Source organism: Anabrus simplex, chromosome 14 (assembly GCF_040414725.1).
Source record: "Anabrus simplex isolate iqAnaSimp1 chromosome 14, ASM4041472v1, whole genome shotgun sequence".
Lineage (NCBI taxonomy): Eukaryota > Metazoa > Arthropoda > Insecta > Orthoptera > Tettigoniidae > Anabrus > Anabrus simplex.
Window position 1 is genome coordinate 42,855,147 of NC_090278.1, and position 24,009 is coordinate 42,879,155.

The 24,009-nt window shown below is 37.7% G+C and overlaps 1 protein-coding gene across 4 annotated transcripts in view; it reads right to left on the reverse strand.

Annotated features, from left to right (window-relative positions):
• Positions 1–24,009, reverse strand: part of hyd (E3 ubiquitin-protein ligase hyd) — a 544,651-nt gene that overhangs the window by 476,313 nt on the left and 44,329 nt on the right. For all 4 annotated transcript variants that reach the window (XM_067158035.2, XM_067158036.2, XM_067158034.2 and 1 more), the window contains exons 2-3: positions 17,521–17,721; positions 9,332–9,668 (exon numbers count right to left, since the gene is read on the reverse strand). In XM_067158035.2, the coding sequence (XP_067014136.2) occupies positions 9,332–9,668; positions 17,521–17,721 (538 nt within the window). The remainder of the gene's footprint in view (positions 1–9,331; positions 9,669–17,520; positions 17,722–24,009) is intronic.

Genomic DNA, 24,009 nt, shown 5'->3' on the forward strand with positions numbered 1-24,009 from the left:
GCCTGCTTTCCTTTGGAACATTAACTCCTGTCATTCTTTCACAGTCTTGTGTCTGGTGTAATATTGATGATGCGTTCCTTGCTCTTGCACCTGAGGAGGTGGAGGAGCGGGGGATATAGGTGTGTCAAGAACCTCCTTGCTGTCACTGATAGCTTCAACTGAGGAGGAATAAATTGTAGGGCTATCTGTAGGTGGAGAAATTCCAATTCTTTTTTCGTGATCTTTCTCAAACATTTTCAAAAATACTAGAATTTGATAATATAATGCATTTTTATATTCTACAGCCTCGTTAAGATTATCATTTCTCTTTGCAAGTTGGTCTAGATGAATGTATGGATCTTCATATGTGCTCATTAAGCTGCCCTTTTTAAATATTTTTTATGATGGTCAGGTCTTGTTCTATGTTGGTAAATTTATGACTTGTGGCAGTCATGTGTGATCCCACAGCCGACATGACTGCCACAGGTCATAAATTTAGCAAAAGGGCAGCTTAATGAACACATATGAAGATCTATACATTCTTCTAGACCAGGGATGGCGAACCTTTTCCAGCTAGTGTGCCATTTTAAGTCTGTTTTATTATTCTCAACTGTTTACTGTGCCACTTGTTATTTTCTTTTAAGGAATGGCTATACAACCCCCCCCGTACGACTTTATTTCCTAATTCCCAATTATGTTTCATAATATGTTAGTTATTCTTTTAGTGATTTATTTATTTAATATATATCTTGTAAAAACATTTGACTGCATGTTTCGTGTTGTATTTTGCAAAACATCAAAAATACACTGAGTATTTCCAGAATACGTAACATTACTTGTAAAAATATATAATAAGCTCCCATTGTAACACACCTCGTCATTAAATATTAGATATAACAATTAAAATACTAATATTGCTAATGAACTTTGAGTGAAATATCGTTCTGACATTTAGTACCCATGTAATTTATATTAGGTCAGAACTTCTCGTCTTCAATAACACACAAGAAGCACATAGGTCTGAACCAAGACGGATTCTAACTGTTGACTTCACAACGTTCATTGTAGGGTGTTTAACGTTTTCCTTAAGAAATTGCACTTACCCATTATGAATACCCACCATACTTGAGGCTACGGTATTCTATAAGTCGAAGCCCATTTTTAATACAAGTTCTCATTATATCCTCACCTATTGTCGTATTTAACAATTTTACAATTTTACACATTCCCCCCTCCCCTCATCATATTTTCACAAGGAAATCAGACAAAACAGCAATCCTTTCTTGTAAGGTCACATACATGTTTTCATCAAGACATACTGAATACATCTGGGAGTTATCCGAATCAGCTTTCAAATGCTCCGAAACATCTTCACTCATTCTTATTATTCTACCCTTGACAGTATTTCGGCTGGCTAGCATTTCTTTAATTCTGTTAATTATTTGCTGTTTGTTGGGAAAGTCTTCAATTAATGTATCGGACGTCGATAAGAAAGTCTCTTTCAAGAACCCGCCGTCAAAAATCGGCTTCCCATGCCCTAATATGCAGTGAGACAGATGGAAACAACTGCACAGATATTATTCCTTCGCCTGAAAGTTGATACAAAACAAATAGTTTGCTTTGTGTATTCTTCGATTTTCTGTAAAACGAGCTCTCTTCTTTCTTCATTTGACATGGAACGAACATTTAAATGATTCGTCCGGAAATGGTGCTTTTGGCCTACATTAAATGTGCGGGACACGACTGTTTTCAGTCACAGGCAACACAAAGCGTTATTACTTATTTCTATCACTCTGAATTCCGTTGTCCACTGTTCTTGAAGAATCCGGTTACTACTTCTGTTAAGTTTCTGTTTTTTCGGCACCGAAAACATGTTTGTAAGGTCCATATACAAACGACATTCAATAAACAGTAACACACAACGAATAATTACGCGCTACTGGCTACCACACACACGTCAAACTTCACTCACCGACTGACTGACGGCCAGGTTTTCGATATTTATTTCGTACACGTGAAACACTATGACTATACGAACCGTGTGATATTGTATAGTCTGAAGCACAAGACGTATATAAAAACTTTAATAGGTTCGTGTGGCGTGCCACCGAAATCCTGTTCGCATGTCACCTAGTGACACGCATGGCATAGGTTCGCCATCCCTGATCTAGAACAACTTGTAAAGAAAAATGATAACCTTAACGAGGCTATAGAATATAAAAATCCATTATATTATCAAATTCTAGTACATTTGAAAATGCTTGAGAAAGATCACGAAAAAAGAATTGGAATTTCTCCACCAATAGATAGCCTTAAAACTTATTCCTCATCAGTTGAAGCTATAGGTGACAGCAAGGAGGTTCTTCATATGTGCTCATTAAGCTGCCCTTTTTCAATATTTTTTATGATGGTCAGGTCTTGTTCTATGTTGGTAAATTTATGACTTGTGGCAGTCATGTGTGATCCCGCTCCTCCACCTCCTCAGGTGCAAAATCAAGTAAGAACGCATCATCAATATTACACCAGACACAACACTGAAAGAATGACAGGAGTTACTGTTCCGAAGGAAAGCAGGCTTAATAAGAATTGACAACTAGGAATTAGTAATATTTTCATCTGCATTAATAATAAAAGCCACATTGTGATAACTGGATTTCTTCATTTCGACAATTACTTATAAATTGTATAATTTTTAATTTATAAATTGACCTTTTTTAAATGAATTATTAAGAAAATAATATTCATTAGGACACATTCTCTATGGAATATTGTACAAGTGTTTCCTTGATGACCGCTTTCAACTGTAGAAATAATTTATATATTTTCTCTTGGGATTTTTGTTTCTTTTAATGTTGTCAATCTTATGTTAATTTTAAGGACACTTCCTCTAAAGCATTACTTTGTCAAGTTATGTATTTTTTATCTAAACAGTGTTTTGTGACTGAAGATGTTCATAATATACGAAACATGTAACACTTTTAACCATAAAATTGCCTTAAGCAATCACTGTATCGACTAGGTGGAAAATAAATAAAAACTTCGTTGTGAATTGCCTTTGAATGTCGGCGAGAGAGCTCGCTAGCGGCAATAGATAGAAAACGATACCGAAGATGATCGATCACATGCAGGAAGTTGCAATAATAATAAATAATATAATGACTGGATATATAAATTTCGGCAACGAAAAAATAGTGCATGCATAATTGCTCATAATAACGGATGCGTCAGTGACATGGGTCTGGCTGTAACAGAAGGATAATACACTGTTTAATATGGGAATTTTGAAGGAACGGACAAAAATTATCATTATAACGGGGTTCTCGTTATAGGTCGTACTCGCTATAGCAGACTTCTACTGTATGCTAGTCAGCGAGGGCATATTGAAAGACATATGAGAGTACTGTGCCATTCTGTTTCGTGTATTACATCACTAAGTGTGTTATGATCATGTGATTAAAAACTAGCCAACAATCTGAAAGTGAACATTTTTTCTAACAGTGGGATTTGCACCAGCTAACCAGGATGTCAGATCATATAGCAACCCTCCAACTTTACAGAACGAAAATTCAGGAGAATTTGATCTGAAAATCTGGAAAAATCAGGAGATACAATTGGTCAAAACTGTTTATTCAACACATCTTCCGCAATACAAGAGTACTATGGTATATATAACACTTATTGTTTCAAAACCTGACTGTTGCTCTACGAGGCTACAAGGCTAAAAATGACCTATTTCTATTCCCTCACAAGAAATATGTGCGTGAGATAATCGGTCTCTGATAAGCCTTCTGAAAATAACATGAACTCATGCTCCACACCTGTGAATCAGTTATGCAGTCAGATGCCATTACTTAGCAAATGCATAGATTAATATATTACATCACGCCCCCACGCGATTATGTGAAACGCAATGTTACTTTTATGAAGTAATAAATTAAAATTTGCCAGAATTGTCTCCAAATGGCTCCGAACATCTCTAAAATGTCATTAGTCGCTATCGTCGAAATTATGTCCCTAAAAAAAAAAAACCCACTTAAGTTAACGACTAGTCTCTAGAATAGATTAGACTGATGTGAACGAACACGAACATAGCAAGCGAAAACGAGAGGTTGACAATAGATATACACATTGCGATATACAGGTTTCAGTACACATCGTACATTCACACACATTTCTCGTATTAATAAACGTCTACATTTCATTTGAAAGTGGCCACTGAGCGAAAGCCTTCCGGCCACTTGCATACACAAAGCTGAAGTTCATAGCTAAGTATTTATTTTCCACCTTGTCGATATATTAGTTGCTTAAGGCAACTTATTGGTTAAAAGTGGTACATGTTTCGTATATTATTAACATCTTCAACCATATAACACCGTTTAGATGAAAAATTCATATACTGACAAAGTATCAATGCTTTGAGAGAAAGTGTCCTTAAAATAGCATTGAAGATTAAATGACAACATTAAAAACAAAATACTCATGAGAAAATATTTAAATTCTTTTTACAATTGAAAGCAGTTGTCAAGGAAACACTTGTACAATAATCCAGAGATAATATATCCTGATGAATATTCCTTTCTTGAAAAGTTCATGTTAAAAAAATTAAGCCAATTAAAAATTATAAATTTTTTAGTAATTGTCGAAATGAAGAAATCTAGGTTTTATAATGTGGCTCTTATTACTACTGGAGGTGATAATATCATTAATTCCTAGTTGTCAATTCATTTTTAAATCTGCTTTCGCACGTTCGCTTGGGTCACCTGAGTTTATGGGTAGTGCTGGTTGGCTTCATAGGTTCCGGGAGAGATATGGCATATCCCACAAAATTATAAATGGTGAAGCTAACGATGCCCCGAAGGAAGTTGCGTCCTCATGGCGGCTGGAGACTCTAAAGGATGCCTTGAAAGAATATTCGCCGGCAGACATTTATAATGCAGACGAAACTGCTTTATTTTATAAACTAATGCCGAACAAAACCCTTGATTTTAAGGGAAATAAGTGTTTTGGGGGCAAACGTTCAAAAGAACGTATCACGGTTCTTTTGTGCACCAATTCCACAGGGACGGACAAACTGAAACCTCTCATAATTGGGAAATTTGGGAAGCCAACGTGTTTCAAGGGAGTCCAACATCTGCCCTGTGAATACAGGCACAATTCTAAGGCATGGATGACATCTGTGCTATTCAAAGAGTGGTTGTTGGACTTGGAACGTCGGATGAAGGCCGAAAAGAGGAGAATTCTTCTATTATTGCTCTTCTCATAACTGTGTGCCTCGCCATTTGGAGCATGTAAAAGTTTTATTTTTGCCTCCAAATACAACTTCAATTCTGCAGCCGCTGGATCAGGGTATAATTCATGCAGTAAAGCGGTATTACCGAGCTCGTGCAGTCCGTCGAATGCTGTGCAACGTTGCCACGAATAGAGCCATTAACATCAATATATTGGAAGCAATGCAGATGTTTAATGCTGCATGGAAATCCCTGAATGCAGAAATCATCACAAACTGCTTTAGAAAAGCTGGAGTGGTTTTTACAGAAGACGTCGCAGAAAGTAAGTCAAGTGTTGGATGATGTGGATACCGAGGAGAATTGGAAGCGTTTGTGTACAACGTTGGATGTGCCATCTACGGTAAGTCTTACCGACTACATCAATGTAGATAGTGATGTAATAGTCCACAAAGAAATCACAAATGAGGAAATTGTGGAGGACATTATGAATGATAGAGATCCATGTGATGAGGAGGAAGAAGAAGACAACCCCCAAAATGATTGTGATCGACAGAGCTTGACTCTTCAGCAGGCAACGAACATGGCACGTAGCCTTCAAGATTTTCTTGTGTCACGAAGTGATGTGCCAGAATCTGTTTTAACTTCATGTGCAGTGGTTGGTGACTATTTGGAACGAGCTTTTGTGTCTGGATCTGTTCAGAAGAAAATCAAGAGACTTTTTCAAAAAATGATGCTCTGGAACAGTGTGTGTAGACTTGCTGGTACAATGTAAAAATAAATTTTCTGAAAACATCTGTCAGTACTGTAACTCTTATTATTATAATGGTATTTTGAAGTTATATAGATCCTGCAGCTGATATAACAGGGCAGATGACCTCGTAGTTCCGCCCCTAAAAACAACAATAACTAACGGATATAATACTAGGTGAGTTCTTACGAATTGACTTATTTCAGTATAACAAATTAATTTCAGAGGTCCCCAAAATTTTGTTATACTGGTATTTTACTGTATTACAGGAGTATATAGGTCACATGAATATCACAAACAGCGGTTTCTCAGTGCGTTAGATCATTATATCCAAGATAGATGCCATGTTGAAACCGAGCTGATAATAGGGGACACAAATATAGACCTTTTAAATGAACACGACTGTGACGAATATCTCAACATGGTACAAGAAAGTAATTTTCAGTCCTTAATAAACAATCCTACTAGAGTATCTGGTACAAGTAAATCCTGTATTGATCATGCTTTGATTAAAAGTAGGTTGAGAAATGACGACATTCTGTCTATCATCTCTCAAAGTAAAATTTCAGATCATTATCCTATAATAGTAAGTCTCAACATTCAAAATGCCTCGGTCCCTAATAATATACCAAATTTTCGACGTAACTGTTTTAAAATAGATCATTTTTAGCTTAAAAATCATTTAAGTAAAATAAATTGGGGAGACATCTTAAACAGCAGTGATTTAGATATCAAACTTGATAAATTTGTGAATACAAATAAAAGCTGCATGAACCTGTCCACTGTTAAATTTAAATCAAGGGAAGTCAAAAGAACAGAATGGATTTCTTACGGTTTGGTAAAATCTATTCACACAAGAGACCGACTTTATCAACAATATTTAAAAAATAAGGATAACTTGGAAATTAAAGAAGAGTACAGAAAATATAGGAACAAACTAAATGATCTAATTATGAAAACGAAAACTGAGTACTATAGGAATCTGATCAATCGCAATTCAAATAACCGGGGTAAGGTCTGGAGCATAGCCAATGAAATAACACAAAGGTCAGTTAGAAAAGAAGAAATCAAGGAAATCAGATATAAAGGTGAAATCTGGAAAGATGACAAATATTTCTAATAAATTTAACAATTATTTCATTAACGAAACCACTGAGAAAGCAAAGCATCACAGACAGATTTCCGACTCCACATTAAATATCGCTCGCAACCCTCATACTTGCTTCCTTGCACCGGTAACAGAATACGATCTCAAGAGATGTTTGAGTGAAGTACATGAACACAAAGCTGTAGGAATAGACAATATTTCGGCTCGAATTATTAAAGAAAATATAGAGTCACTAAAGGAACCGTTGCTGAATATTATCAATGATTCCTTCACCTTAGGTTACTTTCCAAGACAGCTTAAAACAACAATAGTAAAACCTCTTCACAAGTCTGGAAATATTTATGACATTAGAAATTACAGACCCATTTCGATAACTACAACAATATCAAAAATATTCGAGAAATGCTTAAAGAACAATATTTACCAATTTATAGAAAAACACCAAATACTTTCTCCCAGACAGTTTGGATTCATTAAAAATCTCGGAACGACTGATGCTATATCCGCCTTAACAAAGAGAATATACGAAAGTATTAATTCTTCTCTGCTCTCCACAGGGATATTTCTCGACCTTGAAAAGGCATTCGATAGTGTGTCACATCGCTTGCTCCTCCAGAAATTGGAAAAATACGGCTTTAGGGGTAATGTGCTGGATTTGCTTGAGAGTTACTTGACAGATCGAGTACAGTATGTCAAAATTAATCAACATCTAAGCACACCGATGAGGATAATAAAGGGTGTCCCTCAAGGCACAGTATTAGGTCCTTTATTGTTTATTCTATTTATTAATGATCTAGAGAAAACAATAGCAAATGCCGAACATACGCACATCGTAACATATGCAGATGATACAGTCATTTATGTTGAGGGTGATAGCTGGAATCTCGTCACACAGAGAGCAACTCGAGCACTGCTTAAAGTTAAAGCATGGTTAGATAATTATGAATTATTTCTAAACATTAAAAAGACAAAATTTATGAATTTTTCTGTAACAGATACACAAAACGATTTTAATGAATTAATTGTACACAACATGAACTGTAAATTTAATTGTAACTGCTACAAAATTCATAAAGTAAGTAATGTTAAGTATATGGGATTATTAATTGATTCGAACATGAAATGGAAAAGTCACATTACCGATTTAAGAAAGAAAATCAGAAGAACTGTTTATATATTTCATAATTTAAAATACATATCCAGTATGAAATTGTTAAGAGAGGTTTATTACGCTTTAGTTCAGTCTATTCTTAGCTACGGAATTTTGGCATGGGGAGGAGCCTACAAAACTGTAATCAATAAAATACAGGTTGTTCAAAACCTTATATTACGAATAATGTACCAGAAAGGAAGATTATACCCAAGTACTTAATTATATGCTGAAGCAAATATATTTAATGTAAAACAGCTCTATGCCCTTGAAATATACAAATATATTAACAAAAACAAAAATATAATTGAGAGCATTAAACATGAATATTCAACACGCAGTAAGATGTACCACCGTTGTATGTTATATAAACTCAAACTTAGCATAACAAAGCGCAATTTCTTGTACTTCATTCCAAAATTCTTTAATGTCCTTCCCGGTTCTTTACAAACTACTTCATTAGGTCAGAAAATGAGCCTGAAGTGTCTTAAATCCTTTGTCAGAGATAATAAAACTGTTCTGGAAGAAATAACTAAATGAGAATATCACGTCACCATATCCAATTTCTATTCAATGCTCCACCATGTGCTGTTGATCATATCCGTCATTCACTCATACCCATACTCGTACTTCAGGCATCATTTTAATATATATTGCTCTCTATGTAATTAATATTCTAAATTACCACACACAAGGTTTCACCTTACGTGGTATTTTGCTGATATCTACTCGACTCTGTTGAGGTTGGTGTGATTTTGTATAATAATAATAATAATAATAATAATAATAATAATAATAATAATAATAATAATAATAATAATAATAATAATAATAATATTCCAATGGTGTTACAGCCCTGATAGGCCTTGGTTTAGTATGTGAACCTTGCTCAGCCCGGAGACGAGAAGATTACGTTACGTAAGGTCAGCATCGCGATGAATAACCTAAGCCGTTAAGCTTGGCCTCCTGGAGTTAGCAGTGCAATTTTACCATTTCTATTGAAACCCACAAATGCATGAAAAAACTACCATTCTGTATCTTCATTTTAATCGAAGTAAATCAACGTTGCAACTATCATACCAGTAAGTTAAAAATGTCAACAGTGAAGAATATATTACCTGCAACTCTCTGATTATGAGATTCCGGCTCTTTCCTTGAAGCACAACCTGGGCCTGCGTAACCAACTCCTCAGGCACATAAGGTGCTGGTACAATGGGCCGTGCGGATCCACCTGCACTGCCACCTCCTCCCGCACCCATGATTACACCGGGAGCACCTCGCCCACTAGCCGAGCCAGCTCCGCCGGTTCCACCACGAAGAGACGTGCTAGAGCGCATGATGCGGGCTCTACTCCTTTGCAGCTGACGTCCACTCGAGGTGGAACCACTGCCACCTCCTCCACCACTCCCCCCAGTGCTGCCAACCTTACCACTCCCGCAGCCTCCTCCGCTACCACTGCTGGAACAAAGAATGCTAGTAAGAGTAACCACAATCAGAACAAAATTAAAGTGGGTAAAACAGTCGTAACATTATAAAACAATGCTTTATGAATATGTCTTGCCAATTTGCAATAAATCAGCATACCTGTAAAGAGGAGAGCTTAGCTATCACCATGAATAAGAGGTTACAGGATTACAGGACTTACTGTGTCTTAACTTTCTTAATTAATAAGAGAAACAAGTCACACGTTTACAATACGAGGATTACAAAACGATACATCCGTACCATATATTCATGGGGAAATTAAAAGCGCAATTCGAAATATGTATGTCGCTCCCGTGTGTTACGAGCGCATTGTACAAGTGATTCACAGTACTCTGCGATATAGACCTAACATTCATATTCTATGTCCGGCTCCATGGCTAAATGGTTAGTGTGCTGACCTTTGGTCACAGGGGCCCCGGGTTCGATTCCCGGCAGGGTCGAGAATTTTACCCATCATTGGTTAATTACCCTGCCACAGGGGCTGGATGTATGTGTTGTCTTCATCATCATTTCATCCTCATCATGACACGCATGTCGCCTACGGGAGTCACATCATAAAACCTGGCGAGCCAAACCCGTCCTGGGATCTCCCGGCACTAAAAGCCATACGCCATTTCATTTTTTCATATTCTATTTATTTTTTCATTCTGAGAGATGCTGCCTTCCTTTCTTCAACTGAAAACATCACACAGCTTGACATAACACCCTTCCATCAGACCTTTCATTAGTCTTGGTCTGTACCCTGGTGTGTCCATGTGTGTGTGTCTGTCTCTGTCTTGAAGAATTTAAATTTTGTCTATTGTTATATGGAGTTCTTTAATATCATCTGTAATTTCTGTAATCCACTTAATCTTGGTCTTGTTATTCTGTATTGCAAAAATTAGTCTTCTGCTAACTCTGGTGTCAGTTGTTCTGATAAGATGTCAAAAGAATGACATACTTTTTTTCCTAATCGTGTTCAATACCAGTTCAATTTTCTTATACATTGATTTATTTAATGCTATTTTGCATCATCTATTAACTTATTATATATGCATGTTCTAATTATTCTTCTTTCTGTTTAAAGTATTTTGTTTATTTCAGCTGTATTAGTACTTTTAAAAATGTTTTTACGAGAATAAGTTATTTCAAGCTGTGTGATGGTGGTGGTGGTGATTTTTGTTTTAAGAGGAAGTACAACGAAGAAATCATCCTCTCTGAACAAATAAGTGGAAAAGAAATTTAAAATATAAAACAAAATTATTTATTCAACAAAGGAATTTGGAAATGCAATAAAAAATAAAACAAAAAACAATTACAGAATTAGGCCGAAAGGATTACTAACGTATCAACAGGGAATGTACGTTCCCTGAGTAACAGAACACTTGTAATTTATATACCCTTGATAAGTCCACTGTCGCACATAAAGCGGATGACGAGATCAGCAGTAGTCGCGTCCATCAGCTAGTAAAGAAGTAAGTATAAATAACAACCTAATCGATACTTTATTAATGCCTCAGGCAAAATTGAATAAAATTAAAACTTACAGGACATGTTTCGACCACTTAGTGGTCCTGTTCAGCTGTATAAATAAAGAACTGAAAAGAAAAACATTGACAATAAGCACAAATAAAAGTTCTTTTTTTTTTATCAAAGGAGTCTCCAAAGAACTTTGGTTATTTATACTTACTTCTTGATTAAACATCGATACGGTCATGAAATGGACAACTTGTAATACATCAGCTAGTATGCGTTCGAGTGTTTCCTGCAGGCCGAGACTCCGTCTTAGGCCAGAGAGATCGGCGCACTCTGCGAGGATGTGGGCCACTTAAGCTGTGTGACTTTTTTATATTGTCTTAATTTAGCTGCTATCGATAAGCTTTTTTTGATGGATGTAGTCTTAGTAATATAATTTGCTTTGTTCAAGCTGATTTCTCATTAAGATTATGTTATAATTTATCCTAAATTAATAATCATAATGACAATAATTGTATCGCCTCAGCTACTGTGTACAGACAATTTAAATTGATGCCATCTGGCTGTCTTCTCGTCAATTTTGACATTCAGGCCTACAAGATGGCAAAGTAAACCAAATCTCTCTTAACCATATTTCATGAGGGTAGTTGTTATTGCTCACTAGAAAGCAACGGCTTAGCATCTCCTAATCGAGGGGGTGAGGGGTGGGGGGATGGAAGCACCAAGCTACAAAGAACACATATAAAAAAAAAAGAAGAGCATTAAAGTAATGGAAATGAAAGGCAGTCTAGGCTTCGCAAACCTCATTGGCATTTGAAAAACCCAAGCAAACAACGGCAAATTCAGCTGATGGCAGGCAGGGATTAATGTGGGTGTTAGTATACTGCCCCAACCCACAGGCGGATATGTGAAGCACATTCACAACACACAGCACACTAGGCAGATCGATGTTAGTGATGTAGAGCCAGCTAGTAGTCCTTCAGGGCGAAGCAACAAGGCAGGTGGAAAGGTCAATCGGCCGCAATAAGATTAGAGACTTGAAGGAGAGTGGTGGGAGCTTAAAGTAGTGATTCAGCATACGCCATGAGAGTTGAACGTCCATTCCAGGCAGATCCAGTGGAACAACACAGAAAGGTAAGTGGTTGTTACAGGCTCTCCCACACGTGCATAGAATCCTGGAGTGAAGTCGGCACAATTACGGCGCCAAATGGGTCTGGCCCCACAAAACAAGGCAGTCGAAGGAAGGGGACAAGACAGTGCGAGTCAATCAGTAAGCTGTTCCGGTGTACTGTGGTAGTGTTATTCATTACATGGCCCGGAGACAACATTTGCATGACCACACGGAGATGATTCATCAGGAAACTGGAAGAGGGGTGAAGTGTGATGAGCGTAGCCCAGGAGTTCAGTATTGCTCACAGCGTTATTTCACATGCATGGAGAGCATTCCGAACCACAGGAACTGCTGCCTGAAGGAGAGGAGGGGTTTAACCACGTCAACTACAGCAGCAGATGACCGTTACATTGTGCAACAGACAAAAAGAGAGTCACGTCAAACAGCGGGTGCAATTGCAACCACACTTAACGGGACTGAAAGGCACCCAATTTCACAGTCCACAGTGACTGCATGGTAGTGGTCTGTTTGCTCGATGACCATTGCACTGTGTAAACCAAATAAAATAATAAGCGAGTTATTCCACCTTTTCAATACAAGTTAAATAGTGAAAAGGTGGAATAACTCACTTATTATTTTATTTGGTTTAATCAAAGTTCAATATGGACTTATGAAATTCATTTCTCTAGATACAATGCACTGTGCTCCGTTGACACCAGCATTTCGATGAGTGGGGTTGCGTACTCTTCTCAGATGAGAGCAGATTCGGTCTGAGTAGCGATGCTAGACATACCTTCATCTGACAAGAGGTGGGGGCACACAATGCACCCAAAAACATTGTCGAACATGATCATTTTGGTGGTCCAAGTGTTGTGGTGTGGGGAGGCATAATGCTGCATGGGCGTACCGACCTCCAAATCATTGAACGGCGTATACGCACCGGGTCAACGTTATCGAGACAGTGTACTCCTTACCCAAGTGCATTTTTTCAAGGGTGCATTCGGCCCAGACCTCATTTTTATAGATGACAAGAGAAGAGGCAATATGAAAAGGAAATGAAACGGGGGTAGACACTGTAAAAATTTAGAAGAAGTAAAATACAAGTCATTCAAAAGAAAAACAGTGCGCAATTCTCCTAGCGACAGCAAGGCACACGCAGCGCTAGGCAAAGTCCCACAATGATTACGAATAGCCTCTTCTACTGATCCTATGCATTGTTTTCCATTTCTTAATCGGCTGATGATGACCTGGACTAGGATCGAAACCGGTACCATTTCTAATTATTATTAAATGAGAATGCAATTCACTACATTTCTTATTCTATGGTATTGAATAGGTGGAATCTCCTTATCAATTATTTCAATTTTAAAAATCAGATCAAAATTAGATGGATGGCTTTTCCGGCGTTTGCTCTATTAACCAGCGTTTCGTCTTAGGTCTGACACTAGACTCTTCAGAGTGGGATGTGTCAGACCCTACCCACTGACGCTGGGGTGTATGCTGGTTAATAGAGCAAACGCCGGAAAAGCCATCCATCTAATTTTGATCTGATTTTTGATATGCTCTATTGGTGGAAAAGAATCTAATTCCCTTCATGGGAACTTAGAATTTCCATTTCAATTTTAATTGTGATATTCTTCAATACGGAACAATGAAATTCTTAACTTTAAATGTTTCCTGTAGGCCAAAGAGATCGGCACACACTGTGAGGATGTGGGCCACAGTTAAGTTGGCACCACAAGAAAAAACTAGGGACTCTTCCCTCTTTAGAAGATTAGAGTCTGTGAAGGATAGAAAGAGGACCGCCACGTGGTAGTTGTCTTCTTAGTTGCTCTCAGCTTGTTGGGAGTTTGTATAGCTAGAGACTCCGACTCCCAAGACGCCAAATGGTTCGACGTAGCCGAGAACAAATATCTTTTGTAGGTGCATTTATAGGTCGTGGAGGTAAAAGTACCGTTCAGTTTCACCTGCAAGTTCATGTCTCGCAATCCCAACGTGGCTTGAAAGCCACGCGAAAGTGATTCTGGTGCCAGCTAGAAGGTCATGAATCTGCTACGAGAAAGAGGTTCCAATAGACTGGAGAGAACTTAGTAGATCTAGACTTATATTCGGTCGCAGAACTAACCATGGAGGTACCTCAAAGTTTGATCAAGACAACCACTGATATCTATATTTAAGTCACGACACAAGTTATCGAAGATTCACAATTAAGTATTTATTTATTTTCCACCTAGTCGATACAATGATTGCTTAAGGCAATTTTTAATGGTCAAAAGTGGTACATGTTTCGTATATTATCAACATCTTCAGCCACGTAACACTGTTTAGATGAAAAATATATAAAATTGACAAAGTAAAGTAAAGAGCATTACTTTGTCAATTTTATATATTTTTCATCTAAACAGTGTTACATGGCTGAAGATGTTGATAATATACAAAACAAGTACCACTTTTGACCATTAAAAATTGCCTTAAGCAATCATTGTATCGACTAGGTGGAAAATAAATAAATACTTAATTGTGAATCTATTGAAGTGCGATACGGACCATGAAGCTGATTTTATGTAAACAAGTTATCAATTCGAAACCCAACCGGCTGTGTGGCATTTGGCCAGTCTTGGTACCTCTGGTGGAGTTGGGTACTAAAGATGCATTGATAGTTTGGATGTAGCGGCACTTCAGAAATTTTGGCAGCATACACGAGAAGTAACTGCTGCCTCCTTATTCATAAAGATGGAACTCCCGCTTCAACGAGTATGCTGAGAAAGGGGGCTATTATGGAAAGCTCCCGTTGCCAGCCTAACTCCACTATGGTGAACACCGTTTAAAAGGCTCAGAGTAGATTTTGATGCTGAGCCATAAGCCGCATTACCATAGTCCATTCAGGAGAGGACCGTTGCCGAGTAGAAACATAGCAGCACCGCACGGTCACAACCCCCTCCCGAAGTGCCACTGAGAAACTTAAGCATGTTAAGTCTCTTCATGCATGCAACCTTCAGCTGATGGATGTGGGGCTTCCACTGCAGGTGTCTACCACTAGTAAGACACTTTGGCATCCGCAGCTCTGTTCCGACATCGACAGAAGTATACAACTGAGGTTTTCGCTGCTGAAAATCTCAAACCATGTTGCAGGGTCCACCTTTCTCTCAGTAAACGCCACCGTTCCGGAACTGTAATGTAGAGCTAAATCGTCTACATACTACGATGGAATGACTGCGGGCTCAACAGAGGCAACTATGTCGTTGATAGCGATTGAGAACAGCATGATACTCAGTACAGATACCTGTGGTACTTGATAATCTTTAACGTAATATTGAGAAAATGCATTCCGTACTCGGAATTGAAAGAGCTAGAGGGACATGGAAGTTCTCACTAAATGTTGGCAAATTTCTCTGAAATCCTCACTGGTGTAGTGTGGAGAGAATCCTGTATCGCCAGATAGTATCACAAGCTTTCTCGAGGTCAAAGAACACGGCAACTAGGTGTTCCTTCCAGAGAAAGGCCTTCTGAATGGCGCTCTGCAGTCTGATCAGGTGAGAAAACCACACTTAACAAGAGACCTTCCTTCTCCATGGCCCACACAAGACGCCCATTAACACAATGCAGATCGGTCCCGAGAAAACTCATGTTTGCCTGGCCGAGCATTGCGGACCGGTCCCGAGTTATCTCGTGTTAGCAGCAGACTGAAGTTTAGTGCTATCTTTTGAGATACACCAGAACTATTTGGAAGTCATGGGTGAAAGAACTCTTATGTATGGTTCCACACTATCGACAGTTGCATTTGTTTTCGATTATTCTTCATATCATAGATTTTCTTTGCATTTCCTGACATGTTTACAAAGTTTAAACAGCCATGCCATTTACAAGACGGCAGCGTCCAGGGATCGCACGTGTTTAGACAGGGATGAAATTATTTGTGAATTATGTGCTGATACAGGCTCCGAATGTCCAAGTGATGCTGAATATTTAAAGTTCGATGATGAAATATCATTGAACGGAAATGTTTCAAGTGATGATGAGGATATAGCCCTATCTTCAAGGTGTGGAACTCGCATGGCACAAAATGAGTGTAATAATTGTTTTACGGGTGTAAATTTTCTAAATATTGTAAATAATGTAGTGTCTTCTGTCAACTGGGTTTTGGACTACAGTGAACCTAGGGTAGAAGATTTTGAAGGTGCTCCTGCCTAATGAACCTGGAAACATAGGACAAGTAGTGAGACTTATGCTTGGTGAGGATTTTTTTTCAGTATATAGCTGAGCAGACAAACTTATACTTTGAGCAGAATTCACATTCTCATAACGTATCCCCTAAACACTAAAGTGGACTAATGTCACTGGCAAGGAAATTTTAAAAAATTGCTTTGTGTATATTGATAGGGCAGGTGAAGAAACAGTGTCTGAAAGATTACTGGCCAACTGATCGCCTAATAGAAACACCCATATTTCCTAAAACTATGGGCCGAAATAAATTTCAACAAATGCTTACCTACCTGAATTTCAACAACTATTCAGGAAGGCCTCCAGAAAAGTACACAGTAGTCCTTCAAAGGTTAGTGAAATTCTTACTGTTTATTTGAATGCATGCACACCAGTTTGGAGGTAGTTAGGAAGTGGCCGGGAACAGGACTGTGTATGGGGTGAAGGGCACCCGGTCTGCAATATGTTAACCATCCTTTCAAACAGCTTACAAAGGCCATTTGTAAGGCATACTAGCCTATAACTATCCAGAGATTTTGATTTTTACCTGGCTTGGGAATTGGCATCATGCCACTGAGGTGGAAACACACCCTCACTCTATATTCTCTTGAATAGGGTGAGGATATCCAAATGCTTAAGCATGTTCCTTTCAGTTGCCTACCGTACCATACTGTAGCACTTCTTCCTATGTATGGTTAAACTTTCATTCAGCTTACATGACAGTTACTTTCGTCCTTAAGTTTTGCACAGCAGTGTATAAATTTAAGGATAGGTTATATACAGCCTTGAAAATGTCAAATGCAGTTTCCAGTGAAATATTGGGGCTACCATATGTTCTTGGACCACGGATTACAGGCCCGAAAAATATATATACTATAATGCAGGCCGTGAAAGCCTAAACTATTATTTCAACCATTAGATGTCATAAAAGGAATATAAATGTTTAAACAATTAGTTTACTCCCTCATATGTTATTCATGAATAATAATTATTTTAGAGGGAAATAATATTAACAACCAAATACCCATACAAAATACTCATTCAGCAGAAACTCACCTTTTGCTTGGATCATTCTTGCTAAGGTCCAATCGATCAGAAATGATGGAGAATGAAATCCGGCACACTCGCCCATCCTCTAAGAGCAATGCAAAATGGGATGGTCCAATTACAATACGCTTGACAGGTATTTTCAGTGCAGTAAGTGCAGCTGGTGTTGTCACACCAAAACGATTCAGCTTTTCTGATACTTCTTTCAGTCTGGAAAATAACAAAACATGTTATGAACTTTTGATAGAATTGAAACATATTTTATAACATTTAGCAATTGTAACAAGTTCATAAGTTACATATTAACAATCACAATGAAATAAGGCTGGGTTGGATGCTCTTAAAATTGAACTTAAAATACAACTACAATTCTAGTAAAAAAAAGTAAAAAAAATGTAATCTTGATATGTGTTGCTTAGTAGGCAGTCGCAGTATCACAAATGAACCAACTTCTCTCCCTCTCCTCTTTCCATTCACCCATGCCAGGGTATAAAACATTATGATTCTACAATGCTGTAATTTCACTACTAGGAGTATACCCATATGCATCCTTGTGCCAGCCTCAAGCCTGGATACTGGAGGGTAGGCATCGAACTATGTGACAAGTTGGCCGAGATCTAAATGTTGGAACAATATGAATCGGTCATTTCGCAATAAACATGTAGCAGTTATGGAGTCACCTACAGACTCCAGACTACGGTGTAATAAATGACCAAGACCAAGGCAGGCTAAAAAAGTGAGGTCAAAATACACAATATGCAACTAGCAAAGTTGGCATATTAACAAAAAGGAGCTGCGAGTTGGTTTGACTCTCACAAGCTGTGACCAATTGACGTGGGAGGGGTCAGAAACTATGAAAAATTGAAGGTAATCAGCAAAAGAAAGGGAATGGTCATGAAGAGCATAAAAATGAAAGCCTCGCAAATCTTATACCGCTGGTTCCGAAAATAATAAGAGTTCTACAAGCGAGATCTGAAAGGGACGATAAAGGCGAGGAGACGCACATAAGTACACAAAAGCAATGCCGGACACAGTTTCTAAGAAAGCCAAATGATTATCAGTGTTGAATAACAGTCAGAAAGTGTTCAGGAAAATGAGGGATAATAAGTCTTGTGTCCTTAAGCTTGGTTGCCAGCCATTAAGGATTGGTTATAATATCAAAAAAATTGTGTCCAGTGCCCTTAAAAGTGAGACAACTGTTGCAATTTTCATTTTGTGATGTGATATTAAAAAGAGCACCTGTCTTGGTTTTCAAATAACTATTCTCATTCTAAAGTAGATTTCTTTTGTACTTCCTAACACTTTGCTGGCAGGAATAGGTGGAAGCGATTAATTAACAATTTGTCTGGTGACTGAAGGATACTGAAGAAAAATATTCTCAACTAAATTATTCCTCAAAGCACTTGACTTACTGAACATATTTTAACCCTTAAATGCGCAGCATTGCATATGTGCAAAGGAGATTTTGTAAGCTAGCTATGCTTACTGTTTGAAAGTATGGTAATGTTATTTCCCCTTTGTATATTCTTAGAGATGTGCATTTGCATGTGCCATGGATTTAAAGTGGCTAGATGGCACTAGTGAAGCAGTAATGCTCTCTCTTTGTTATGCATCTCTGGATTCTACATCTTCTTTGACAAGGCAATGTTTGTGTTAGTTCTGATGAACTGTAGCATCATCTACTGGAGTGTAAAATTGTGTATTACTAAATGTGTACCTATTATTGACACTGGAAGTGTTTTGACCGTATTTGATACCCGTGGAGTTTGTATAACGACATAATCATATACTTTGCATATGTGCAAAGCTGCACCTATCGTAACTCAAACCATAATGTTGTTTTATAGAGGTTAGGATGTGCTGAACCAGTATTCAGCCTGAGACTTTCGCAGTTTTAGTGTGTTGTTTATTACTATTAGTAGTAAAAATGAACATACTGAGTTTCCTTGAAGGTGGTGTGAAGAAATTAGTTACGGATGAGGATATTATGGCATTAGTTTGTCCATCTGAAAGTGAAGATGGATTGGAAAGTGACGATAGTAATAATGACCCGAGTATTCATGTTGATCAGTTTCTCCCAGATTCAGAAGATTATTCTGAGGAAGGTGAGAATAGAAAACAAATGTGTAAAACACACAGGACTGTTAATATGAATGCAAATGGAATAAATGCTAGTTCAAGTAGCACACAGACAGCTGTATATGAAAACAACCAAGTAATAGCACGGTCTTCAGGAAGTATAAATGCAAGTTTTTCAGGATCTGTATCAAGCAAAATACACAAAACTAACACTGTAAATTAAATGGAATGTAGGCCAGTTGTGTGGAAGAAAGAAAATGTTGATTATTCACAAAGAAACCGGGAGTTCATTGGAAATTCAGTGTTGCCAGATGATGTAATGGATTTACAGTCACCATATCAGTTCTTCAAATACTTTTTTAGTGACGACGTCCTAGCAAAGATTGCTGACGAGACTAACCTGTACAGTTGCCAAGTTGATCCCAACAAAGCCCTAAATGTAACACATTATGACATTCAGAAGTTTCTGGGAATTTGCATTATCAGTTCAGTGTCTTCACTTACTAATGTGAGGGATTACTGGAATGAAGTAGTAGGTGTAGATATTGTAAAAGAGACAATGACCCTAAAGTAATTTGAAAAGCTACGCCGCTTTTTACACTTCAATGACAACTCAAAGCAACCCAAATCTAGTGATGATAATCATGACAAGTTATATAAAATTAGGCCTGTACTTGATCATTTGAACAAGAAGATTTTATCTGTTCCTATGAGTGAAAGGCTGGCAGTTGATGAACAAATGTGTGCAACAAAAGTAAGACATCATATGAAAGTATACATGACGGACAAACCGCACAAATGGGGATATTAACACTTTGTGCTGTGTGGAGACATGGGATTTGCACACAAGATTGAAATATACAGTGGGCAAGAGAATGATGCAAAATTTCGACTTGATGGTGAACCTGATTTAGGAGCGAGTGGCAATGTTGTTGTTCGACTTGCTCGTGAAATACTAAGATATATAGGCTACAAACTGTATTTTGATAGGTACTACACTTCACTACCTCTAGTAGTTCATCTCTTCAAGCAAGGTATTTTTGCTGTTGGAACTGTGCAAAGAAACAGACTACCCAACTGTAAATTTCCAAGTGATCAAGAAATGAAAAATAAACCTTGCGGATTTTCGGAAGAATATTCCACTTGTATTGACTCTGTTGATGTTTCATGTGTTGCATTCAAGGATAACTGCAATGTGACATTTTTATCAACATTTGTAGGGGAAATTCCAAAGTCAAAAGTCATGCGATACGACAGAAAAAAGAAGGAACACGTTGAAATTGATTGTGGAGCGATTGTTCCAGTGTATAATAAACACATGGGTAACGTGGACTTGCTTGACAGCAACGTGGGAAGACATCACAACAAAATGAGGTCGAGAAAATGGTATTTTCGACTGTTTTTCCACTTGGTTGACATAACTGTTATAAATGCTTGGATTCTGTACAGGAAAGTAAATGAATGTAAGCAAGCAAGTGGTAAGCTTCTAAACCAGAAACAATTTTGCATTGATCTTACACAAACCCTGTGTAAAATTGGAAAAAAGAATTCTAGGCGAGGTCGACCAAGTTCAGATTTCGTTGAGGAACATAGAAAAAAGTTTCGAGGATCATCAATTCCATCGATTGACGTAAGGAAAGATTCTAACGATCATTGGCCCCTGTGGAATAAGAAACGTACAACTTGTAAGATGCCTTTATGCAAGGGTTACACCTTTATCACGTGTAAGAAATGCAAAGTGAACCTCTGCTTGAACAGGGAAAAGAATTGTTTCACGGATTTCCATGCTAACTAGCTGGAGTAGAGTGTGAATTGAGACCAACAAATCCAAAATCAATCGCTGAAACTGTTGCTTAAACTCAGGACATTCATGAACTTGAACCTGTACGGTTATGTACTTAATTGCACAGCTTTGCATATGTGCAAAACAAAGGAAAACACTTATATGTTGACATTGATTTTGAAAATATAATTTTTGTCTTTTATTTGGTGATTATTTATCATAATTGTGACTGAAAATAAATAAATTTTTGAAATTAAAAAAATTGCGCATTTAAGGGTTAAGGTTAAAAGATTGTCCAGAAAGCAATGATCTAAACTGCTTTTCATAAATGGACTAAAAATGTCACACTCTTTGTATTCCAACATTGAATTGATAAAATGGTCTGCATCGCATTAGGAGTCTGTTATATTAAAGAACACTCAAATAACGCCCACCGAACATCAATTTATTCTCAGTTATTGACAGAATGACAAATGTAAACTCTTTAAGCAAATGAAAGACTATTACTCGCATACTTTTTTGTGATAGATGTGTGTACGGGGCTGAGGAGTAAGGAGGGAGCTCTCGCGGTTCCTGTAATACTGCCAACTGAATGGAAATGAAATCTGAATTGAACCAATAATATGATCGATTGATATGAATTTTCTAAACCTTTATTATCTTAAGCCAACAACTGTCTCGCACACATTATATAACATTTGTCGATGAGAATCTTGTTCCAAGCATGAATTCTATAGTTTGGCTTTGCTGTGTAAACAACAGTACTAGTACGTAAAGTGTATGCCAGATGTCACACAGCGATGCACAAGCGATTCATAGTTTGTGTTTCAAAGGTTACCAATACGAATCTCGAAGACTGCCGAGGTCGACCAATTCAGCACTAGGGTGTCCATCTATCACTAAAAAGTGTGTGAGTAGTACTAAATTTGCTTTCAAAATCGGGAGATCAGTCTTGGCGATCAGGAGAGTGGGAGGAAGGATGAAATATATGGGAGTGTCCCACTTAAATTGGGGCAGTAGGCATAGCTGCCCTTAGTTACTAGCGGCCTGCGTTATGAAAATATTTAATTTACCTCATAATTTCAAGGTTGTTATTTGTGGTGAGTCAACTAAAGAGAAACATTAACCCACCTATATAATGCAAATGAAGACAATAGTCTGTTAAGGCACCACATTCAATTTCCATACAATAACACCACTCATTCAATGCCAAGTGCACATCCTCCAGACATACTTCCTGATTGAAAAAAAAAAAAGAAGTACCTTTCTACAGCATAGCATATTTGCACACAACACTATTGTGTTTCTAAATACAACTTTCTGGAGTACGGATGAACAACTCACTCTCACATACATTTGCTCCCTCAAAAGAACACCAATTTCAGTTTAAGAACTTCAAGAGACCATGAGTGCTAATTGTGCGTCAGGGAATCATTCTTAGTATAGTGTTTACAGCAATAAATATAATTACTGGAGTCAAGAATTCAGATAAATGCTGCAGGATTCAATCTTGATTTAACTCGTGGTGCAAGTATCACTGTACAATTTATCTGTGGTTTACAGGAAAGTATAAGGATAGACACAGATCAAACTACATCCTACTTCCAGTCCTCCATGCAATATGTTCTTGTCTGTTAGTCTATTATGAAATCTGAGTGCAAGATTTCCAATGAATATGCACATTATTTACAAATTTACCCAAGGCAACAATGTTGAGCCCTACCACATTAAAGATGTATATTTATTAAATAAATAATAAAATACTGTAGTCCATCCTCCTACCAGGCTGACCATTCGCATCTGCAATACAATTGGGTTACAATTTCAATAGAATTTACAAAACATGAAAAGTGAAAATTTATAATTTTTAATGCTGTTATTGTATTCACTTTTTGGGAAGGAATGTTTAATCAAGTTCTCAGGTAGAGATGGAAGAATTTGTAGAGTGCACCTTAAAATCTGCATCACTATTTTTCTTTCTGTTTTTCAGACTGGAAGTAAATCTACTTGCCCTTACTTAAAAAAACATTTTGCTATATTGCAGGATATTAGACAAGGGTCTCATCAATTAAAAACACTTTATCCCCCAGAAAGAAAAAGAAAAAAAAACACACCTAGAGTCCCTCAATGGCAACAGACTTAAGGCGCTCTCCCAGCATATATTTGGAAATGGAAGGTGACCAGATTCAAAATATCTCTGTTGTAAATTTCCAGGTTTATCATAAAACAAACATCTCTAAAGGTGGGGGACCGGGCGAGTTGGCCGTGCGCGTAGAGGCGCGTGGCTGAGAGCTTGCATCCGGGAGATAGTAGGTTCGAATCCCACTATCGGCAGCCCTGAAAATGGTTTTCCGTGGTTTCCCATTTTCACACCAGGCAAATGCTGGGGCTGTACCTTAATTAAGGCCACGGCCGCTTCCTTCCAACTCCTAGGCCTTTCCTATCCCATCGTCGCCATAAGACCTATCTGTGTCGGTGCGACGTAAAACCCCTAGCAAAAAAAAAAAGTGGGGGAAAACCACCCACTACATAGCTTTAAAGCAAGCAGTAGCTGCTGTGTCTGCCTTCTGCTCGCTGTATAGAAGGTATAGCTATAATTTTATAAAAATACAATTAAAATCATGCTAGTACATTTT